Source organism: Balaenoptera acutorostrata, chromosome 17, assembly GCF_949987535.1.
Source record: "Balaenoptera acutorostrata chromosome 17, mBalAcu1.1, whole genome shotgun sequence".
Classification (NCBI taxonomy): Eukaryota; Metazoa; Chordata; class Mammalia; order Artiodactyla; family Balaenopteridae; genus Balaenoptera; species Balaenoptera acutorostrata.
In genome coordinates this window covers 43,702,548-43,727,408 of record NC_080080.1, presented here as the reverse complement: position 1 = coordinate 43,727,408, position 24,861 = coordinate 43,702,548, and the positions used below count along the sequence as shown (strand labels likewise).

At 33.6% G+C, this 24,861-nt stretch overlaps 1 protein-coding gene across 4 annotated transcripts in view; it reads right to left on the bottom strand.

Moving 5' to 3' along the window:
* The window catches only part of TRIQK (triple QxxK/R motif containing), a 98,565-nt gene that overhangs the window by 28,284 nt on the left and 45,420 nt on the right, over positions 1–24,861 (bottom strand). For 3 of the 4 annotated variants that reach the window (XM_007164910.2, XM_007164912.2, XM_057532348.1), the window contains one exon: positions 10,197–10,278. In XM_007164910.2, the coding sequence (XP_007164972.1) occupies positions 10,197–10,257 (61 nt within the window). In that variant the 5' untranslated portion in view covers positions 10,258–10,278. The remainder of the gene's footprint in view (positions 1–10,196; positions 10,279–24,861) is intronic. The other variant, XM_057532349.1, reaches the window with a different exon arrangement.

Below are 24,861 nucleotides of genomic sequence, written 5' to 3'. Positions count from 1 at the left end.
ACTACCCCCAAGTCCTCCTTTATTTTTAGCTAAAGATGGTATTTAAGGTGAGGGTTTCAGTCATTTTGGTGAGTTAATCAGTTTTTGCTAGGTCTTTCCTATGTATACATGTTATTTAAACTTTTGTTTGATTTTTCTCCTATTAATCTGTCTCATATCAATTTAATTCTTAGACCAGCCAGAAGAACCTAGATGGATAGAGGAAAGTTTATTCCTCCCCAACAGACGGAAATGTAGTTAAGTAAGAGGTATTATAAAGTATCTCAATCTTTAGTTTGTATTTAACCACCACTCCCCCCCTCAAAAAAAAATCAACAAATATTTTTTTAAGTAGCTGCTATGTGTAAAGTGCCCTTGGGGATACAGAGATAAAATTAAAGGAAAAGAACAAAAAAGTATCACACAGAAGATAAAAAACAAATTCCAGAAAAATTAAATAACAGCATATATCAATGAGTTTTCAAGTTAGTTAAAGATACTGCTTATTATTTCAAGAGGAATTACAAAACAATAAATAATATAAACAGAGTAGGTTAAACAAAGGGCATATAGAATTTTAATTACCTAAGAATTAGGGACTTTTGCATTGTATTAAGTACCTTCTATCATTAGGGATGATCATTAAGGATGCAAAAATTAGATAGAGCTTCTGCCTGCAAAAATGTTTAAATCCTAGTAGATACAAATAAAAATATAAATACTTAAACAAGGTAGAAAGGAAGCAGTGTGTGCAATCAGCAAAGTTAAATGTTAAGAGGATTTCCAGTTCTGAAAACATGGTAGAGTGGGCTGAGATGGACCCTTCTCTGATATAAGTACATAGAAACAGTAGGAAACAAACAAACAAACAAACAAACATTCTATAAAGCTCTTAATATTAGATGTACACATATTTACATACACACATACATACATATATTTATAATAAAATAAAGGAAATAGAGAAAATGTTCAAATGCCAGAAACAAGGAAAAAACTCAAAGCAAGACAGCTAGTTCCAGCTGATGTCCTGGTGGTCCTGGGTGCAGAAGTCGGGGTGGTCATATTAGTGCCTGTATTAGACGTCAAGAGGCTTGCACATTAGATTTTAAAGGCCCAGACCTGTATAGTGCCACTGTGAGATATATGGATAAAGTTGAGGTTCTCAAAGGACTGACCAAAACATACAAAAAGTAATTCTGTGCTTGTTTGGAGAAATAGCAAGGAATCTTTCTGCTTCCTCTAAGTTCTGGGTGTGGAAGATAGATGTGTCTCCTGTGAGAAATACAAATCTTAATACTGTTAGACCCAAAACAAGGTATGAAGTCCAAATTGTGGGAATCCTAGGCCAAGAAATAAGTCCAAAATAATAGTTCAAAATCTATAAAATCCCCATTGTCAATAAAAAATTGAACACTGTTCCATAAGAATATTTCATAATTCAGACTGCTGGGACTCTCACAGAGGGAGAAAACAGAAACAAAAACAAACCTCTGTTGAAGCTGAATACATACACACAAACTCAGAACCATAAAGCACAAAGAGATCAAAAAAAAAGAAAGAAAAAGAAGAAAATAGCATGACATAGAATAAATAAGCCAATACAACAAATGGGAAAGTTGGTACCATAAGAAGAAGAAATAATTTAAAAAAACCTGAAAGAATATATAAACTTGGTATTTAAAATAATTAAAGAGGAAAAAATTAAGGAACAGAATAAAAACAGAATGATTTTTTTTAAATGATGAAATAGACCTTTTACCCAGGACAAAAAAGGTCACTGAAATGATACATCTATGGGTGCAAGTTAGACATAGTAAGAAATAAATGAGAGAGAGAAAAAGAAAGAATTTGTGAATGTTAGTCAAAGGGAAGGTAGATCTGAGAAGTAACCCAGAGTAGGACAGTGATATAAAATATAAAAATGATTTTAAGAGATATGGATGCTATAATGTGAAGACTGAACTTATACATAATAGGAATTCCAGAAGGAGAGATTAGAGAGGAGGAAAGTCTTTCCAAAAAAAAAAAAAAATCAGAGATTGAAGTCCTTCTGAAACTTAAGAAAGACGAGAATCCCCAGGATGAAGAATCACATCAATTCTGAAGCCCACCCCCTTTCTTTCTTTTTACCAATAAAAATAAACATTTGCATTAAATTAAAGCTGAAAAATATGTTAAAAAATTCTTAATGACAGGAAAAAAATACACCAAAAAGAAATGACAATTAGACTAATGGATGAGTTCTCATCAGAAACACCTGAAACAATAATTCAAGTGTGAGTACAATGTAACAATATTGTCTTTTAAGCAGAGACAGAGGAATTTTTCCCTAATAGATATTTGCATTCAGGCAAAAGGAGCAAGGAAACTTCACCAGGAGGAAGATGTAAAATATAAGAGGTAGTGGTTAGTAACGAGAGCAAACATAAAGTTAGATCTAAGTAATTATTGGTGGTTAAAAAGTTAAAAAAAAAAAAGTTAAAAATAATAACTATTATCCCGTTAAAAACAAGAGAGAAAGTAATACATACAACAACATGAACAACAGGAAAAAGTAATCAGATATAAAGAGTTAAAAATCTTTATATTGTTTAGGATAAATAAACATATTGATACACTTTAGCTTTCACTAAGTCAAATATACCAGATAACATTTGAAGGATGAAAAAATTAAACAAACAAACAAACAAAAAAAGAAAATAGAGAAAGAAATAGAAAGTAAAACTTTAAAATTTGAAAGAAAGAAAAAAAAAAGACAATCCAATTTTTTTTGGAAAGAAGGTTAGGGTAGAGATTAGCAAGGAAAAACCACCAGAGATAAAAAATACAAAATAAAATTGTGGAAATATATTTAGATTTTTTATTCACAGTAAATAATATATGATTAAATTTGCTTGCCCCAAAACAAAGATTCTTAGGCTGTATCAAAATCATAAAATATAACATTAAAGTCTAGATGAAAGTAAAAGGGTAGGAACAAAAATGTCAATCAGAATACTAAACAAAAGAAAGGTCTTTACCAACATTAATTTAAGACAAAAAGATTCTCTGAAAAAAAATTAATAGCACTTTATAAAGACCAACATTTAATAGAAAAGGGGGAATAATTATCAGAAATATATACCAATTTAGAAATGCTATGCAACAAAAACATAACCTCAAAATATACAAAGTAAAAAATGACAGAATTACAAGAATTGACAGCTTCATGGAATTAGTGAGAATATTTTAATTATTCTTTCTCACAGAATGACAGCTCATACATTCATATTAAGTACAAAATAGATTTGAACACCACAATTAATATAAGCAGTACTGCATCCCAATATTAGAGGATACCTATCCTTTGCAAGCACAGAGAGAATGTTAACAAAATTGACCATATATATAGTAAGCAATAGAGAAGAGCTTAATATCAAAAACTAACATTATTCTAAAAACATTTTCTGAACAGAAAACAATAAGGTTGCAAATCAATTTGAAATGCATATATATATATACACAGTTGACCCTTGAACAACATGGGTTTAAACCATGTAGGTCCACTTTTAGAAAGATTTTTTTCCAGTAAATACAGACAGTACCACACAATTCAAGGTTGGTTGAATCCATAGGTGCAGAGCCATTAATACAAAGGTCAACTATGGGACTTGAGCATCCATGGATTTTGGTACCTGTAGAGGGTCCTGGAACCAATCCCTGGCAGATACTGAGGGATAACTGTATATAACTCAAGAAAGCTCTAAAATAATATAATAGAGCCAATAATGTAGTGAAGAAAACTGATCCATTAAATGAATACATTAGTAAAAAAATGTTTGAAAAGCAAATAGTGAAGAACTCAACTCAAATAATTATAAAAGAAAGAGACAAGTTAAAGAATTACAATGAAGGAAATCAGAGACAACAGTAGAATTATGGAAAAGGAAATAATAAAATCTAGTAACAAAAGCTAATTCTTTAAAGTGTCTAAAAAATTTAAACAAATCTCAAGTGATGATGAAAAAAGAGATAGAGTTAAATTAAATAACATCAATTAAAAATAGAAATTACAGTTATAATTTTAAAATATTAAGAAAATTTTATGCATAACTGTTTATGAATATATTTGATATTTTCCATTCAACTTTATCACTGAATATGTTACCCAAATTGGCTGAAGAAAATATAGATCTATTAACTGATGGAAAAAAAAGGTAGTTAAAAGTCTACTCACCTAAAAAGCTTCAGACAGGGGTTTTGCTAGGGAGTTTTATAAACATTCCAGAAAGTCATATTTCCAAATTTATATAACCTATCCTGGTGCATATAAAAAAAATATTTCTCCAATTCATTATAGAAATCTTATATGACTCTGAAACTAAAACTGAACAAAGATGGCAAGAGAATGGAAAGTTATGTGCCAATTTCATGCATGAAGAAGGATGTTAAAAAAATCTTAAATTATTAGTAAACTAAATTCAGCTGTGTATTAAAAAATATCAAGACAAAGTAGGATATATATCAGTAATGCAAGGATAGTTTAACATTTGAAAATCTATAAATACAATTTGCCAAAATAACAAAAATATCCTTCCAACAGATACAGAAAAAAATTCAATAAAATTCAACATACTTTATTATTTTAAAAAAGAAAAACAAACTCTTAGCAAACTAAGAACAAAGGGGAATTTCCTTAGTCCAACAAAAAGTATGTACCAAAACCCTAGAGCTGTATTATACATAATGGCAAAACGACTGAAGTGTTTTCTTAAAAGTCAGTAATTTATATCCACTACTTGAAAAGCACAACATAACAAGATATGAAAGATAAAATACAAAGGTTAAAAAAAAATTAATTATGCCTATTAGAAAATCATCTATATAGAAAATCAAAAGAAATTACAAATTATTATTACTACTAATAAAATGCAGTCAGGTTGCTTAGTACAAGGTTAATAATTAAAACTCATTACCATGTTTATATAGCAGCAAGAGCCAATTACAAAATATAATTTTATATTAGCAAAAAAATTACACAATAATAGCAAATAAATTATGTATCACTTCTGTTTAGCTCAAAAATACTCAATAACTTTATGAAGAAAATAATAAAAAAATTATTGAATTTATCAGCCATAGGATCATTTCAAAAGATAAAATTGATATGAATTTTCACATATAAAGACATAAGTTCTCTGCAAAGTAATCTACAAATCCCATGGAATTCAAATTTGACTACCAGTGGCCTTTTTCATGACTATTCAAAGTTAATTTTAAAATTCACATGAGTGGATAGAGGACAAAGAGTAGTTGAGACAAGTTTTAAAAACAACACATAAGGGTGATGATTTGTCCTACCACTTTAAAGACTATAAAAAAAACGTATAAAAGTATAAAAGCTATAGTAACTAAACAAGTAAGGTATTTCCAAAGCAAGAAGCAAATTGGATAATGGAATAAAGTAACAGAGAATTATTATCAGTATAAATAAAGAAATGAAACAATGCATTGAGAGAAAACCAACTCAGTAGATTTCATTCAGCTTCATCCCAGGATGTTACACAAATTGGTTCAAGAAAATATAGATCTATTAACAGATGAAAAAAAAAGAATGAAAGAAAAGAATAGTAGTTAAAAGTCTACTCACAAAAAAAAGAAAAAGAAAAATAGCACCAATAGATTTGCAAAAGAGAGAAATCAAAAGATCAATAAATATATTAGATGATTAATCTTAGTAAGTAATAAAATGAAAACTAAAATAAGAATGAATACAGTTTTATGTGTATGAGATTGGCAAAAATTTTAAGTCTAAAAAGTAAGAAAGAGATATGGAGAAATAGACGACATTTTACATCATTTCTGTGACTGTAAAATAATGAGTGCATCCACTTTAGACAGTAATTTACCAGCATTTAGTAAAGCTGAAAATGCACCTTTCTATTGTACAGCAATAGAATATCTGGTATTTGCCAAAAATGAGAGAAAAAGAATGAAACTGGGGTAATATTTTCAGGAAAAAATGGATAAGAATTTTCAAGAACATATTTAAAAAAATGAATCTACAACAACAGGAAGCCCAGTAAACCCCAAATAGAATAAATGAAATCAAACCTATACTTAGACTCATCTTAGTGAAACTGCAGAAATCCAAAGACACAGAAAATCTTAAAAGGAGGTTTAAAAAAAAAAGATTATTCTTAAAGAAGTAACATTTCGATTGAGTTCCTAGGAGTAAAAATAATAGACAAAATGCAAAGGAGTGATATTTTCATATATTGAAAGAACACACAATGAAATAAAAACAAAACCTTCTAAATGCAAATTCTATAGCCAGAGATAACATATTTCAGAAATAATGGTATATCAATATCATTTTTTAAAAAAAGAAACTGAGAATTTGCCACAAGCAGGCATATATTCTAGGAAATTCTAAAAAATGATGTCTACCGGCACTATTTTAGATAGAAAGTCTGGGACATAAAACAGAATTAGGAATAGAGGAAATAGTAAATACGTATACCATTATATATGAATTTTTACTGAATAAACTACAGTAATAACATCAGGAGTTTTAAAAATATAGAGAGAATTAAGAAATACCAGAATTTATTTTGGACTTTGTATTTCTAAATTATGACCAGAGTTTCCTCAGACAGTCATAACAGCCATAGTGCTATTATACCGCCAATTCCATGAACTCAGATCTTATGACTTAATTATTTTTGCATCTGCCAGTACCTAATATAGTCTTTGGCCCCAGGGAAGCAGTATAGTGAAGGGATTCTGTGGTCAGTTTCTTGGAACGGAGTCCTGGCTCTACCTCTTACCAAATGTAGCACCTTGAGAAAGTTCTTTAACCCATCTGTGCTGTATTTTCCTGATCTGTAAAAAATGAAGCTAACAATAGCTCCTATAGGACTACTATGAGGATGAAATAAGATATGCGTGGCACAAGATGCCTATAATACTTCTGTTATATAAGAAAATAGGAATTTATAAGTAAATTAGTTATAATTTTTATATGATTTACCTAGCACATGTATTATTTGGCCTCATATATTTAATAATATCTATTTACAAAATATCTTATGTTAGAAGTTTTAAAAATTCTATTCTTTTCCAATTTTGAAATAATTTATCTCTAGAATAATACATGTAATATTAGCCAGTCTCACACTATATATTTTTAAAACATTATTTCTGAAGAAATGTAAGGCCCAAACCAATTTATTTCCCCTTGCAGTCAACAATATTTCAGAATATTCAGTTTTTCTTAGTTTACTGCCTTGAAAGTGAGAAGGGTATTCCATCTCAGTTCACTACACATTTCAATATCACGATACAGTAATTAACATAGTGTCCATTTAATGTGAAAATTCTCTATGTACGAGGTGTTTCCAGTCACAGTGTCAGCTCATTTGATTCTTACCTGAGCAAAGACTATTGTAAGAAAGGCTTTTTGTGAAAGCCATTAATCACTGTCATTTATTACATAATTAAAAAGGCAAAACTTTTAGTGGAAGACAAATATTAAACAGTGATATTGAAATCATCATTCAAAAATGGCACTGGTTTTGCCAAGTACAGTTACTGACTGACCATACAAAAATTACATAAATAAATGAGATTTAGTAACAAGTGAGCACTGCACACATACAACGCCTCTATTCATTGTGAAACTTTATTAGCAATCTAAATTAGCTTACTAACAGCTTGAATACTAAAAAAAAAAACACTGTGATACTCAGTTTATTTGCTATTTGTACTTCGTTTTTTACCACCAATACTGAAATATCTTCTTAAAATAATTCTAGTTGCTTTATTCCCTCCTCACATTTTGGATCGTATCTGGGAAAACGTCTACATAGAACTCCATGTAAGGAAGACCGTGTCGGTGATAGACCATCTATCATCATTAGTATGAGTTGAGGCTTCTGGTACTTTCTAACTCTGACACATTAAGTGAGAAAAAAAAATCTTTCCTTGAGAAAATTCTCGAATTAGTTAATATCCTAATTAATTAACTAATTAATATCTTTTCTATTTCATTTTTTCTCTCTTTACAAAATCTTACATATTATTATTATTACTTACATAATATTACTATAATGCGCTATAGTATATACATGAAAATCTAAACACTGCAGTGCATTATCCTTAAAAAGAGTAAACAAAAGTATACCCTCACTATTTTAATTTTAGTATATTTTGTTTGATCATGATTACTGTATTTGCAAAGTATACCCAGGATAACTCATGTCCATGCAACACTCTAGTTTATAAACTGCTCTAACACTTTTTATGGATCTCACAAGCATCCTGTGAGAAGGGTAGATCTTGTGCCTGCTTATATTTTCAAGAGGAAGTGAAACAGGAAAGAGAACTCTATATGGGAACATAATGCATAACACAGAATCCTCAGAACAATTTAGTATAAGAAGAGGGCTGAGACTTTACAATTATATTACTTTCTCTGTCTTATTCTTTCTTGGCTCTTATACGTATGAATATAACTAAATCAAAGGAAAGATATGCAATGTTTATAGAACAGAATACTTTAGCTTTTTAGTATGTCTATTCTCAAAAATTGATCATTAGATACAATTCAATTTCAATAAAAATCTTAGCTGATGCTTTATTTTATTTTTCTGTCATTAGTGATGATAGAAATCAGAACAGTGGTTGCATATGGGGGGTGTGCGTAAGGACTGACTAGAACTATCTGAGAAGATGGAAATGTTCTATATTTTGATTGGCATATGTGGTTACATGGATATATACACTCATCAAAATTCTAAGAATTGTTTATTTAAGAGTTGGATGTGGATTGATCCCCAATATGGTTATTCTTTATTTATGTGGTTTAGCACATTCCATTTGATCACACTTCAATCTGGTAAGTAAGTCCTTCTGTTTAAACACATAAATAATATAACAACCCAAACTATTTACTCATGCTGCATCCTATAAGTGAAGGAAGATATATACAAAAGAAATCAAATATCATAAACCTTCTCCTAAGAAATAATATAGCCAGAAATACTGTATTTTAATTTGCATTATCCATCAGTTAGGTGAGTTAAAACTTTCATAAGATTTTTTTGATTGCATTTTTTATTGTAATAGTTGTTTGGTTTTGTGTATTTTGATTTCCTCTTTTATGAATTGCCTGCTCATATTTTTTGCCCATTTTACTATTGGATTTCCAGATTATTTTCTTTACAGTAGGGCTTTATTTTTCTACATGTAAATTTTTAATTGGTTACATATTTTAAATATTTTTCACTTTGTTTTCATCTCCTTTGTTTTGCAGAAACATCTTTTCCCTTCTGGAGTGTACCTTATGCATCATATTTATAAAACAGGTATATACTCTATTGTTATCAATTACTTTTACTTATTTTCTGACTTGTATTGTAACTTCTTTGTTTATCTGTCAGTTATTTAGAAGAGGTTTTATTATTATTATTATTATTATTATTTTAATTTCCAAAAGAATGGGAACAGGTGGCAACAGGAAGGAACATGTAAGAAGAGAGGGTAGCGGGTGGGGAAGGGGAGGTTAACTTTTTGGCTTCCAACTGATTTCTAATTTACTACACTTTGTTCAAAGTTGTGGTTGCAGGATATTGATTCTTTAAAATTGAGGGGACTTGGTTTGTGACGTAGTATGGAGGTAATTTTTTGTAAATACTCCATGCATCCTTGAAAAGATTGAGTAGGAAATCCTGCACATAGAGCATAGTCTAAAACAGAGAAGCTTCCTGTTATCTTCCTTTGCTGCTGACTGGACTTCTCTCTAGTCCACCATTTTACAAAGTTAAAATTTTAATGGAGAATTTTGAGGTTATCACATTATTTTCACTAAGAGTCAAAAGAATTGAAAGATTTTATAAGGATAAAAATAAATAATTAAACAGATGTTAACATTAAAAATACTGATTATACACAAGCACCTTGCCTTAAGAATAACAATAAAAGTATTTTTGCTTTACCAAATTAATTAAATCTATAAGAGCTTTGAAAAATCATAAGTACAAAAAAGGTATTTCTTCATAGGTAAACAGGGCTGAACTGATTTTTGTTCCTTTAAAATTCTGTGCAGTCCTTTGTTATTCATATTCTGTGCATCATATGTATTAGAGAAAAGTTATTTTCTTAATATCACACATAATTGCTCTTTTTCTTCATCTTAATTCACAAGAATGTATCAAAGGGAATTCATTGCTTACCAATTTGCTTTCTGTACTGATCAACAGGAAGTTTTATAGTGGAGGCATCTTTTCTCCCCATCTTTGATCTCCAAAATGCCTGCTGCAAAGAAAGAAAATAATTATGATGAAGTCCTAAAAACTCAAAAGAACTATCTACAAACTTCAGGAATAATTCATTTCACAAAATGCATTTTTAAAGCAACAGGTAAAAATGCATTTGACTTATTCCCATTAGATACTGGTAAAGAATATAAAATTCGAGAGACCTTCAAGATGGCAGAGGAGTAAGACGTGGAGATCACCTTCCTCCCCACAAATACATCAGAAATACATCTACATGTGGAACAACTCTTACAGAACACCTACTGAATGCTGGCAGAAGACCTCAGACTTCCCAAAAGGCAAGAAACTCCCCACGTACCTGAGTAGGGCAAAAGAAAAAACAGAGACAAAAGAACAGGGACAGGACCTGCACCAGTGGGAAGGAGGTGAAGCAGGAAAGGTTTCCACACACTAGGAAGGCCCTTCATGGGCGGAGACTGCAGGTGGCAGAGGGGGGAAGCTTCGGAGCCATGGAGGAGAGCACAGCAACACGGGTGCAGAGGACAAAGCAGAGAGATTCCCGCACAGAGGATCGGTGCCGACCAGCATGCACCAGCCCAAGAGGCTTGTCTGCTCACCCGCTGGGGCGGGCAGGGGCTGGGAGCTGAGGCTCCGGCTTCAGAGGTCAGATCTCAGGGAGAGGACTGGGGTTGGTTGCGTGAACACAGCCTGAAGGGGGCTAATGCACCACAGCTAGCCAGGAGGGAGTCCAGGAAAAAGTCTGGAACTGCCTAAGAGCAAGAGACCAATGTTTTGGAGTGAGCAAGGAGAAGGGAATCAGAGCACAGCCTAAATGAGATCCAGGGATGGGCACAAGCTGTGGCCAGCACAGACACCAGAGATGGGCATGAGATGCTAAGGCTGCTGCTACAGCCACCAAGAAGTCTGTGTGCAAGCAGAGGTCACTATCCACCCCTCCACCCCTGGGAGCCTGTGCAGCCCGCCACTGCCAGGGTCCCATGATCCAGGGACAACTTCCCCGGGAGAACACACAGTGTGCCTCAGGCTGTTGCAATGTCACACTGGCCTCTGCCCCGCATTACATACCCCTCCCTCCCCCCAGCCTGAATGAGCCAGAGCCCCTGAATAAGGTGCTACTTTAACCCAGTCCTGTCTAAGGGAAGAACAGACGCCCTCAGGCAACCTACACACAGAGGCGGGCCAAATCCAAAGCTGAATGCCAGGAGCTGTGCAAACAAAGAAGAGAAAGGGAAATTTCTCCCAGCAGCCTCAGGAGCAGCTGATTAAAACTCCACAATCAACTTGATGTACCCTGCATCTCTGGAAGACCTGAATAGAGAATGAATCATCCCAAAATTGAGGCGGTAAACTTTGGGAGCAACTGTAGACTTGGGGTTTGATTTCTGCATCTAATTTGTTTCTAGTTTTATGTTTATCTTAGTTTAGTATTTTATGTTTATCTTAGTTTAGTATTTAGAGTTTATTATCATTGGTAGATTTATTTATTGATTTGGTTGCTCGTTTCCTATTTTTTTTTTATATAGATATATATATATATATATTTTCCTTTTTCTCTTTTTGTCAGTGTGTATTTGTATGCTTCTTTGTGCGATTTTATCTGTATAGCTTTGCTTTTACCAGTGTCCTAGGGTTCTGCCTGTCTGGATTTTTTTGATTGTTTTGTTTGGTTTTTGTATAATGTTTAGTGCTTGTTATCATTGGTGGATTTGTTTCTTGGTTTGGTTGTTCTCTTCTTTCTTTCTTTTTATTACGTTTTATTTTTATTTTTAATAATTTTAAAAATCTATTTTATTTTATTCAGTTTTCTTTCTTTTTTTCTCCCTTTTCTTCTGAGCTGTGTGGCTGACAAAGTCTTGGTGTTCTGGCTGTGTGTCAGGCCTGTGTCTCTGAGGTGGGAGTGCCGAGTTCAGGACATTGGTCCACTGGAGACCTCCCAGCTCCACATAAAATCAAATGGCAAAAGCTTTTCCTGAGATCTCCATCTCAATGCTAAGAACCAGCTCCACTCAACGAACAGCAAGCTAGACACACTATGCCAAACAATTAACAAGACAGGAACAAAATCACACCCATTAGCAGAGAGGCTGAGTAAAATCATAATAAGGTCACAGACACCTCTTAACACACCACTGGACGTGGTCCTGCCCACCAGAAAGAAAAGATCCAGCCTCATCCACCAAACACAGGCACCAGTTCCCTCCACCAGGAAGCTTACACAACCCACTGAACCAACCTTAGCCACTGCGGGCAGACACCAAAAACAATGGAAACTACGAACGTGCACCTCAGTAAAGGAGACCCCAAACACAGTAAGTGAAGCAAAATGAGAAGAAAGAGAAAAACACAGCAGATGAAGGAGCAAGGTAAAAACCCACCAGACCAAACAAATGAAGAGGAAACAGGCAGTCTACATGAAAAAGAATTCAGAGTAGTGATAGTAAAGATGATCCAAAATCTTGGAAATAGAATGGAGAAAATGCAAAAAACGTTTAACAAGGACCTAGAAGAACTAAAGAGCAAAGAAACAATGATGGACAACACAATAAATGAAATTAAAAATTCTCTAGAAGGAATCAATAGCTGAATAACTGAGGCAGAAGAACGGATAAGTGACCTGGAAGATAAAATAGTGGAAATAACTACAGCAGAGCAGAATAAAGAAAAAAGAATGAAAAGAACTGAGGACAATCTCAGAGAACGCTGGGACAACATTAAACACACCAACATTCGAAATATAGGGGTCCCAGAAGAAGAAGAGAAAAAGAAAGGGACCGAGAAAATATTTGAAAAGATTATAGTTGAAAACTTTGCTAATATGGGAAAGGAAATAGTCAATCAGGTCCACTTCGCACAGAGAGTCCCATACAGGATAAATCAAAGGAGAAACAGGCCAAGACACATATTAATCAAACTATCAAAAATTAAATACAAAGACAACATATTAAAACCAGCAAGGAAAAACAACAAATAACATACAAGGGAGTCCCCATAAGGTTAACAGCTGATCTTTCAGCAGAAACTCTGCAAAGCAGAAGGGCATAGCAGGACATATCTAAAGTGATGAAAGGGAAAAACCTACAACAAAGATTACTCTATCCAGAAAGGATCTCATTCAGATTTGAGGGGGAAATTAAAATATTTACAGAAGAGCAAAAACTAAGAGAATTCAGCATCACCAAACCAAGTTTACAACAAATGCTAAAGGAGCTACTCTACGCAGGAAATAGAAGAGAAGGAAAAGACCTACAATAACCAACGCAAAACAATTAAGAAAATGGTAATGTGAACATACATATCGATAATTACCTTAAAAGTAAATGGATTAAATGCTCCAATCAAAAGACATAGACTGGCTGAAAGGATACAAAAAAAAATACCCATATATATGCTGTCTACAAGCGACCCACTTCAGAGCTAGGGACACATACAGACTGAAAGTGAGGGGATGGAAAAAGATATTCCATGCAAATGAAAATCAAAAGAAAGCTGGAGTAGCAATTCTCATATCAGACAAAATAGACTTTAAAACAAACACTATTACAAGATACAAAGAAGGACACTACATAATGATCAAGGGATCAATCCAAGAAGAAGACATAACAATTGTAAATATTTATGCACCCAATATAGGAGCACCTCAATACATAAGGCAAATGCTAACAGCCATAAAAGGGGAAATCGACAGTAGCACAATCATAGAGGGGACTTTAACACCCCACTTTCACCAATGGATAGATCATCCAAAATGAAAATAAATAAGGAAACACAAGCTTTAAATGATACATTAAACAAGATGGACTTAATTGATATTTATAGGACATCCCAACCAAAAACAACAGAATACAATTTCTTCTCAAGTGCTCATGGAACATTCTCCAGGATAGATCATATCTTTGGTCACAAATCAAGCCTTGGTAAATTTAACAAAATTGAAATTGTATCAAGTATCTTTTCCGACCACAACACTGTGAGACTAGATAGCAATTACAAAAAAAAATCTGTAAAAAATACAAACACATGGAGGCTAAACAATACACCACTCAATAACCAAGAGATCACTGAAGAAATCAAAGAGGAAATCAAAAAACACCTAGAAACAAATGACAATGAAAACATGACGACCCAAAATCTATGGGATGCAGCAAAAGCAATTTTAACAGGGATGTTTATAGCAATACAATCTTACCTCAAAAAACAAGAAACATCTCAAATAAACAACCTAACCTTACACCTAAAGCAATTAGAGAAAGAAGAATAAAATAATTCCAAAGTTCGCAGAAAGGAAGAAATAATGAAGATCATATCAGAAATAAAAGAAAAAGAAATAAAGGAAACCATAGCAAAGCTCAGTAAAACTAAAAGCTGCTTTTTTGGGAAGATAAACAAAATTGATAAACCATTAGCCAGACTCATCAAGAAAAAAAGGGAGAAGACTCAAATCAATAGAATTAGAAATGAAAAAGGAGAAGTAACAACTGACACTGCAGAAATAAAAAGGATCATGAGAGATTACTACAAGCAACTATATACCAATAAAATGGACAACCTGGAAGAAATGGACAAATTCTCAGAAAAGTACAACGTTCTGAGACTGTACCAGGAAGAAATAGAAAATATAAACAGACCAATCACAAGCAATGAAATTGAGACTGTGATTAAAAATCTTTCAACAAACAAAAGCCGAGGACCAGATGGCTTCACAGGCGAATTCTATCAAACATTTAGAGAAGAGCTAACACCTATCCTTCTCAAAATCTTCCAAAATATAGCAGAGGGAGGAACACTCCCAAACTCATTCTATGAGGCCACCATCACCCTGATACCAAAGCCAGACAAAGATGTCACAAAGAAAGAAAACTACAGGCCAATATCACTGATGAACATAGATGCAAGGATCCTCAACAAAATACTAGCAAACAGAATCCAACGGCACATTAAAAGGCTCATACACCATGATCAAGTGGGGTTTATCCCAGGAATGCAAGGATTCTTCAATACACACAAATCAAGCAATGTGATAAACCATATTAACAAATTGAAGGAAAAAAACCATATGATCATCTCAATAGATGCAGAAAAAACTTTTGACAAAATTCAACACCCATTTATGATAAAAACCCTCCAGAAAGTAGGCATAGAGGGAACCTACCTCAACATAATAAAGGCCATATATGACAAACCAACAGCCAACATCATTCTCAATGGTGAAAAACTGAAACCATTTCCTCTAAGATCCGGAACAAGAAAAGGTTGTCCACTCTCACCACTATTATTCAACATAGTTTTGGAAGTTTTAGCCACAGCAATCAGACAAGAAAAAGAAATAAAAGGAATCCAAATCAGAAAAAGAAGAAGTAAAGCTGTCACTGTTTGCAGATAACATGATACTATGCATAGAGATCCTAAAGACGCTCCCAGAAAACTACTAGAGCTAATCAATGAATTTGGTAAAGTAGCAGGATACAAAATTAATGCACAGAAATCTCTTGCTTTCCTATACACTAATGATGAAAAATCTGAAAGAGAAATTAAGAAAACACTCCCATTTACCATTGCAACAAAAAGAATAAATTACCTAGGAATAAACCCATCTAAGGAGACAAAAGACCTGTATGCAGAAATTATAAGACACTGATGAAAGAAATTAAAGATGATACAAACAGATGGAGAGATATACCATGTTTTTTGATTGGAGGAATCAACATTGTGAAAATGACTATACTACCCAAAGCAAACTACAGATTCAATGCAATCTTTATCAAACTACCAATGACATTTTTCAAAGAACTAGAACAAAAAATTTCACAATTTGTATGGAAACACTGAAGACCCTGAAGAGCCAAAGCAATCTTGAGAAAGAAATACAGAGCTGGAGGAATCAGGGTCCCTGATGTCAGACTATACTACAAAGCTACAGTAATCAAGACAGTATGGTACTGGCAGAAAAACAGAAATATAGATCAATAGAACAGGATAGAAAGCCCAGAGATTAACCCATGCACCTATGGTCAACTAATCTATGACAAAGGAGGCAAGGATATACGATGGAGAAAAGACAGCCTCTTCAATAAGTTGCTGGGAAAACCGGACAGCTACATGTAAAACAATGAAATTAGAACATTCCCTAACACCATACACAAAAATAAACTCAAAATGGATTAAAGACCTAAATGTAAGGTCAGACACTATAAAACCCTTAGAGGAAAACATAGGCAGAACACTCTATGACATAAATCACTGCAAGATCCTTTTTGACCCACCTCCTAGAGAAATGGACATAAAAACAAAAATAAACAAATGGGACCTATTGAAACTTAAAGCCTTTTGCATAGCAAAGAAAACCATAAACAAAATGAAAAGACAACCCTCAGAATGGGAGAATTTTTTTTCAAATGAAGCAACTGACAAAGGATTAATCTCTAAAATTTACAAGCAGCTCATGCAGCTCAATATCAAATAAACAAACAACCCAATTCAAAAATGGGTGGAAGACCTAAACAGACATTTCTCCAAAGAAGATATACAATTGCCAAGAAACACATGAAAGGATGCTCAACATCACTAATCATTAGAGAAATGCAAATCAAAACTACAATGTGGTATCACCTCACACCAGTCAGAATGGCCATCATCCAAAAATCAACCAACAACAAATGCTGGAGAGGGTGTGGAGAAAAGGGAACCCTCTTGCACTGTTGGTGGGAATGTAAATTGATACAGCCACTATGGAGAACAGTATGGAGGCTCCTTAAAAAACTAAAGATAGAGCTACCATATGACCCAGCAATCCCCCTACTGGGCACATACCCTGAGAAAACCATAATTCAAAAAGAGTTATGTATCATAATGTTCATTGCAGCTCTATTTACAATAGCCAGGATATGGAAGCAACCTAAGTGTCCATCAACAGATGAATATATAAAGAAGATACGGCATATATATATATATATATATATATATATATATATACATACATACATATATATACACAATGTAATAGTACTCAGCCATAAAAAGAAATGAAATTGAGTTATTTGTAGTGAGGTGGATGGACCTAGAGTCTGTCATACAGAGTGAAGTAAGTCAGAAAGAGAAAAACAAATACCATATGCTAGCACATATATATGGAATCTAAAAAAAAATAAAATAAAATAGTTCTGAAGAACCTAAGCGTATGACAGGAATAAAGACGCAGACATAGAGAATGTACTTGAGGACACAGGGTGGGGGAAGGGTAAGCTGGGACAAAGTGAGAGAGTGGCATGGACATATATATACTACCAAATGTAAAATAGATAGCTAGTGGGAAGCCGCCACATTGCACAGGGAGATCAGCTCGGTGCTTTGTGACCACCTAGAGGGGTGGGATAGGGAGGGTGGGAGGGAGATGCAAGAGGGAGGAGATATGGGGATATATGTATATGTATAGCTGATTCACTTTTTTAGAAAGCAGAAACTAACACACCACTGTAAAACAATTATACTCCAATAAAGATGTAAAAAAATAAAAAAGAATATAAAATTCTTTCAAATAAATTATCAAGGATACAATTGTTGGTGCAAATAAATACAATTAAATACAATTAAATTTCCTAATTATTCATTCTTGGTAACATTCATTTTATCAAATACTATTAATGCTCAATGAAAGCACACTGTTACAGAGCTGGAGATCAGGGTATTTAAGGTGAGGGTTTCAGCCATTTTGATGAGTCTGTTTTCCTGGGTCTCTCCCATGTATACATGTTATTAAAGTTCTGTTTGATTTTCTCCTGTTAATTTGTCTCATGTCAACTTAATTCTTAGACCAGCCAGATGAACCTAGAAGGGTAGAAGAAAATTTCTTCCCCCCCGTACACTACATTATATGCACTGTTTGTTTTAATCCACAAAATATCTTTCAAATCCTATTTTTTTTTACTGAATTTAGGTATTGTAGCGGAGACTGCAACTTACTAACCAAAATCCATATTGTCCTTTTCTTCCTGGCACTATTTTTCCTAGCCTGAAATCAAACATTTAATTGAATTCTTGTCAACAGAATATGAATGGAAGTGATGTGTGCCACTTCCAGACCTGAACACTAAAAATCTCCCTTGTTGAATCCTGTGCTCTTTTTCCCCTTCCAATTGGCTAGAATGGGAATAATCCCCAGAGAAACCATAAGGGTATCTTTGTAAGAACACAGAATCTTGATCTGCCTGGGATGGAGGAGGGTATTCTGTAACTTATTTACTATTGTCGACTGAAAAAACTGCACAACCTAAAAGTTGAGAGCTATGTTTTATTCAGCAAACATTCTTAGGACTTCAAGCCTGGGAGGAAGCATCTCAAATAACTCTGAGAGACTGTTCAAAGAGGCAAGGGGGGAAGCCAGGATATACAGGAGCTTCTGCAACAAAGACCAGGTAGTTGGAACATCAAAAGATTACTATTAATTAAAGAAGACCAGATAGCTCAGTTTAGGGAATTTAGCTCTTTTCTATGTATGGGAAGATGCAAGAGTCTGGGCTCACTGAACTTTGATATGCACTTCAGCTATCTGGGGCCAGTATCGTGTGTTTTCTCATCCTGAGTTTCCTCTGTTGCACTATCACAGGTGGCTACAGTGGCTGACTGCTAGATGGGCTTGGCAGTGGGCAGCCTGTTTGTCTCCATCCTGAGTTTCCTCAGGGCTCACCATCCAGTGGCTGTAATGTGATGGCTTGATGGCTGCAACGTCCTTTGTTTACTGACATGGCAGGCAATATTTTAGTTCAAACTATCATTGTACTCTACAGAAAAAGAAATGAAATTCTACTGTGATTGAATCATGTATGTTGGTGGGGTCTATTACAGACCTAAGTGTTCCCCAGAGGGTGCCTGGAAGTGTTCCTCAATGCTTCAAGGAAGGAGCTACAAGATAAAGATGAAGTCAGGCAAGAACTGGCCAGTTCACAAGCAAAACGATGAGGGAATAGAGAGCCCAGTAATTTGGGAACAAGATTGGAAAAGCCAACATCTAAATGCCAAATAGCAGTAAATAAAAGTTAAAGAGAAGCATTGAATCTATAGATTGCTTTGGGTAGTATAGTCATTTTCACAATATTGATTTTTTCCAGTCCAAGAACATGGCATATCTCTCCATCTGTTTGTGTCGTCTTTGATTTCTTTCATCAGTATCTTATAGTTTTCTGCGTACAGGTCTTTTGCCTCCTTAGGTAGGTTTATTCCTAGATATTTTATTATTTTTGTTGCAGTAGAGAATGGGATTGTTTCCTTAATTTCTCTTTCTGATCTTTCATTGTTAGTGTATGGGAATGCAAGAGATTTCTGTGTATTAATTTTGTATCCTGCAACTTTACTAAATTCATTGATTAGCTCTTGTAGTTTTCTGGTAGCATCTTTAGGATTTTCTACATATAGTATCATGTCATCTGCAAACAGTGACACTTTTACTTCTTCTTTGCCAATTTGGATTCTTTTTATTTCTTTTTCTTCTCTGATCACCATGGCTAGGACTTCCAAATCTTTGTTGAATAATAGTAGCGAGAGTGGGCACCCTTGCCTTGTTCCTGATTTTAGAGGAAATGCCTTCAGTTTCCACCACTGAGAATAATGTTTGCTGTGGGTTTGTCATATATGGCCTTTTTTATGTTGAGGTAGGCTCCCTCTATGCCCACTTTCAATAAAAAATAAAATTAAAAAAAATACAGTGAGGTACCACCTCACACCAGTCAGAATGGCCATCATTAAAAAGTCTACAAGTAACAGATGCTGGAGAGGATGTGGAGAAAAAGGAAACCTCCTATATGTTGGTGGGAGTGTAAGCTGGTACAGCCACTTTGCAAAACAGTATGGAGCTTCCTCAGAAAACTAAAAATAGAATTACCATATGATCCAGCAATCCCACTACCTGGCATATACCCAGACGAAACTATAATTCAAAAAGATACATGCACCCCTATGTTCATAGCAACACTATTCACAATATATTCACAATAGTCAAGACATGTTAACAACCTAAATGTCCATCGATAGATGAATGGATAAAGAAGATGATGAGATATCTATCTATCTATCTATCTATCTATCTATCTATCTATCTATACACACACACAAAGTGGAACATTACCCACCCATAAAAAAAGAATGGAATAATACCATTTGCAGCAACATGGATGCAACTAGAGATAATCACACTAAGGGAAGTCAGAAAGAGAAAGACAAATACCATATGATAGCATTTACATGTTGAATCTAGAATATGACACAAATGAACCTATCTGAAACAGAAACAGACTCAGAGGGGGTTGGGGGAGGGATGGAGTGGGAGGTTGGGGTTAGCAGATGTAAACTATTATATATAGAATGGCTAAAACAACAAGGTCCTACTGTAGAGCACAGAGAACTATATTCAATATCCTATGATAAACCATAATGGAAAAAATATTTAAAAAAAAGAATGTATATATATGTATAACAGAATCACTTTGCTGTACAGCAGAAATTAACGCAGCATTGTAAATCAACTATACTTCAATAAAACTTTTTAAAAATTTTTGAAAAAAGTTAAACAGATTTTGAAGAACAAATGCTCATTAAGAATCTCAGTTAAAAAAGAGAGAGAGAGAGGGGCAAAGAGCAGATCAAGGATGTTCCTTTCTCACCTGAACGTAATGTTCCAGATCACCTAGAGGCAGCCACTATAGAAAGAGAGGCGTAGGAGATCTGATGTTTATAAAGAAAGCAGACTTGAGAACCATGTCTAGGAAAGAAATCGCAGTATGATTACTGGCACATGGAACTAACTAGAAATGATAAGAAGCTTACTAAAATATGAGGGAACTATATTTACAGGGAAACCAGAAATTTTGTTTAAAAAATTCTGTGAATGAAAACCAATCCTTGGGCCTCTAAACTTAAACCAGCAGAGTGCTGTTCCCAAAGAAGGCAAATTTTGTGGATTTGTAACACTCACTTCATATGTGACCAGGAAGGAGAACCATCCAGAAGGCAGAGCCATGACAAAGGAATTTCTCTAAAAAAGACCATAACTAGGGTCTAAGCAAGAAACTCTACTGTCAGTATAATGGGCCTTCTCAGCGGTATCCTGCACAGCATGGATCAATGACCCCTGTGTGTTTCCCATTCTTCCCTTTCTAAATGGGAGTGATTACTGGAGCTATGAAGCAGTTATCCTTTGCTTTGCTGTTATTTATTAGAGGCCTGGTGAGGCTGGGAAACAGTAGGTAAATTTCATAGTCTGTAAACCTCAAGGAACCACAGACTGTGCATTGGCTTGAGATCCTTGACTTTGTGTGGGATTCAGTAAGTGGGGAACTTTAGGATCTCCCTACTGGGGAGGCAGGAAAAAGGATGTGCATGGCTATATCATGACCAGAAAGGTGGAATGTAGGAAAATCTGTTTCCTAAATTACATGCTCTCCTTTTTTTTTCCTGGTCACACTCAATTACATTTTCCAGCCTCCTTTGCTGTTAGTTGTGGGCATGTGACTGAGTTTCAATTAATGGAATATGAATAAATTAATGTTTGCTACTTCTATAACTAACCTATAAAAACTTTTCATATGTACTCATTCATCTGGCTGAAATGGAGATGACCTCCAGAATGACCCTGTTAATAATGTGATGAAGATGGCAGAGCCCATGACATCCTGGATCCTGAACGACTGCATGGAGGACAGCTATTCAACCAACTTGTTTTCCCTTTCATACTGCTATAAGCACAAGAAATAAACTTGTAGCATTTGAGCCTCTATACATTTTGCATCTATTTGTCACAGTAGGTAGTATCACTCTAACTAAAACAAATAGATGTATAGATTTCTCCACATAAACTGATGCAATTATCAAACTGTAAATGAGCATTATTAACAATGCCAAACACATTTGAAATCTGTTCAGACCAAACTGTATTGTTTATTTATATTTATGGTCACACAGATAGAGCAATGATAACAATGATCCTACTTTATACAGTAAAAGGCATTTCCAAAGTAATAATTTCTACTTATATATAAGAAAATTATAAATTCAGCTAAAAATTTATTTTTATATTCATAATAATCTTCAGATTTAATATTATGGTAATATCTAGGAATGTACAAAGCAAGACAAAAAGTCAAATAAATTGTCTTCATCTCTCATAAACCATGAAGTTATTACATCTAAGATAACACACCCTTAAAATTTCAGAATTGAAACCAAGACATCACCTAATCCTATATTCTCACTTGTTGTAATTCAGAATATCAAAAATAATTCTGATAATACAACTACCATAAATAATGTCAACAGATATATTATAATTTATTCATATAGCAATTCCACTTGCATACTGTTTTGCATTTGTTAATTGTAGAGAGGAGTCAAGTTATTTTAATCTTGATTGTGTGGGACTAGAAAGATATCACTACATTTTAGGAGAGAAGTTAGTTTAAATGAATAAATACACAAGATATTATTCTCTCTTCAATTTGGTTTTGTTTTTTTGCCTTTATGGAATAGCTTAAATGTTTAAAAAGCAAGCTACTAAGGTGACCTACCAAAACAGTCACTAACTATGTTTCCCCCAATTCCTTCCTGGTCATTTAAACAAATATCCAAACAGAGATAACACTTTAGAGGCCAGTATTTTATTCATTCATTATCTGTAGTAAATAAAAAAGTCAGGAACTCATAGATAATCTTTTCACCAAAGTAAACTGGACTTTATTTACTTTAAAATGTACTTTAAATACACAAAATTATATCAAAAAAAAAAAAAAAAGCTAAAGAACCTAAAGGTTTATAAGGGCCTACACTTTATAAATGACACATTTTATGTGTATAATAACCTGTGAATATAAAAACTTTAAGAGAATTTCAACCTAGGAGATACATTGAAGAGGAACTAGTTTTAAATGTTTGTTCCTAATTATTTTGGTGATTGATAACCCTTATGCAAAATTTCAAAAATTTAAACTTTATTCTTATCTTTGAAATTATTATATTCTATTTTTTAAGCAAGGTTACATTTTAACAAATGTTGAAAGAAACAAAAAAATGCCTAGAGAACACACACGTGCACAAATGACTCACGTTTTATTAGATGCAACAAACACAAGAAGGTGGAAAATATTTTACTTTCCTAATAAACACATTGGGGCTATTTTAAATGATCTAAAGAGAAACCCATTCATGTGTATGGTGCAAACTGTCAATGCCTCAGACATCTAGAACCTCTAAAATGCTCTGACTTTTCTTTGTTCTTCAAAGCCTTGCAGTAATCATCATTCATTTCTATTGCTTTGATGGTTAGATAGCAAACCCCCAAGAAATCCAGGGAGACATTAGCACATACAGCCACGATTTCTAATAAGACAGCTATTTGCATACAAGATCAGCCACAATTTAAAATGTGTTGTGATAGATGCAGAAAGGGAATAACAGATTTATATTAGCATGTACAATACCAAGACTGTTTTCACAATTTAATTCCTTGGTGATTATATCTCATCACCTTCTTTTATAAAGAAGACTACATTCCCTGAGGAACTAACTTGCTCTGAGATCCAGCTAAACTAAAATATGGATTAATAAGATAATATTTATTATTTATGAATTTTGCTGTAAGAATTATTTCGGATTAAATCATCAGAGAAGTTTTTAACATTCTTGAAACTTTATAACACATTTTTAAGGAAGAAAAAAAGTTAATTTTATTTAATACACAAATTGCATATTAAAATAATTCATAATTAATTTTTACTCCATTAAAACTGTACACACTTTAGGACTTTTAAAATTAAAGAGAATACTTTTGTTTTTAATATCCTTTCTTAACCTGAATTTTGTACAGCAATTTGCCACACATATTTTTAAGCATAATATGTGACCTTTAAAAAAGAAAACAAAGTTAGTATTATATTTAATCACATTCCAACCAAATTATTTTATTGCTCATTTATACCTTTTTTATGAAATCCAGAAAGAACATGTAAAGAAATAAGAAACCTGAAGACTTCACATATGTCTCTGCCTCCAGAAAAAGCATTCAATCCAGACTGTGACATTTAAATACAGATCGAAACACAGGTTATTAAAAAAAAAATCAACCCATAACCACAAAAAATTAACCATCTCAGTTTTTAAGGCTACAAGATAGACCCTCACTTAAAAAAAAACAAAAAAATTAAAAAAAAAAAAAGACCTCTTACCTAAGTATTAAGTTATAAACAGGCAAAAAATATGTTTGGCTATGGCTTGATCAGAATTGAGAACCAATCATGAAAATACAATCTTATGCTAGAAGCTGAATTGAAGAAAGTAGTAAACGAAGAAGATAAGGGTCCCTGATCTAACATTCCAGAGTAATGTTTTAAAAATTCAAAGCTGATCATGTAACTAACATACTTAAGTCATCCAAATGATGGCCTTTTTCCTATATAAAGCAAAAATCCGTGGTATACAGAAGCATTAATGATCCAAGTTTGTCATTTGTTCCCTACTCATGTTCCAGTGCACTATCAAATTCAGCTTTTAGGTCCATGATTTTGAAACTCTGCAATTTACTTTAAATGTCACTTCCATAGCCCGCCCCCCCCCACTCATGGAA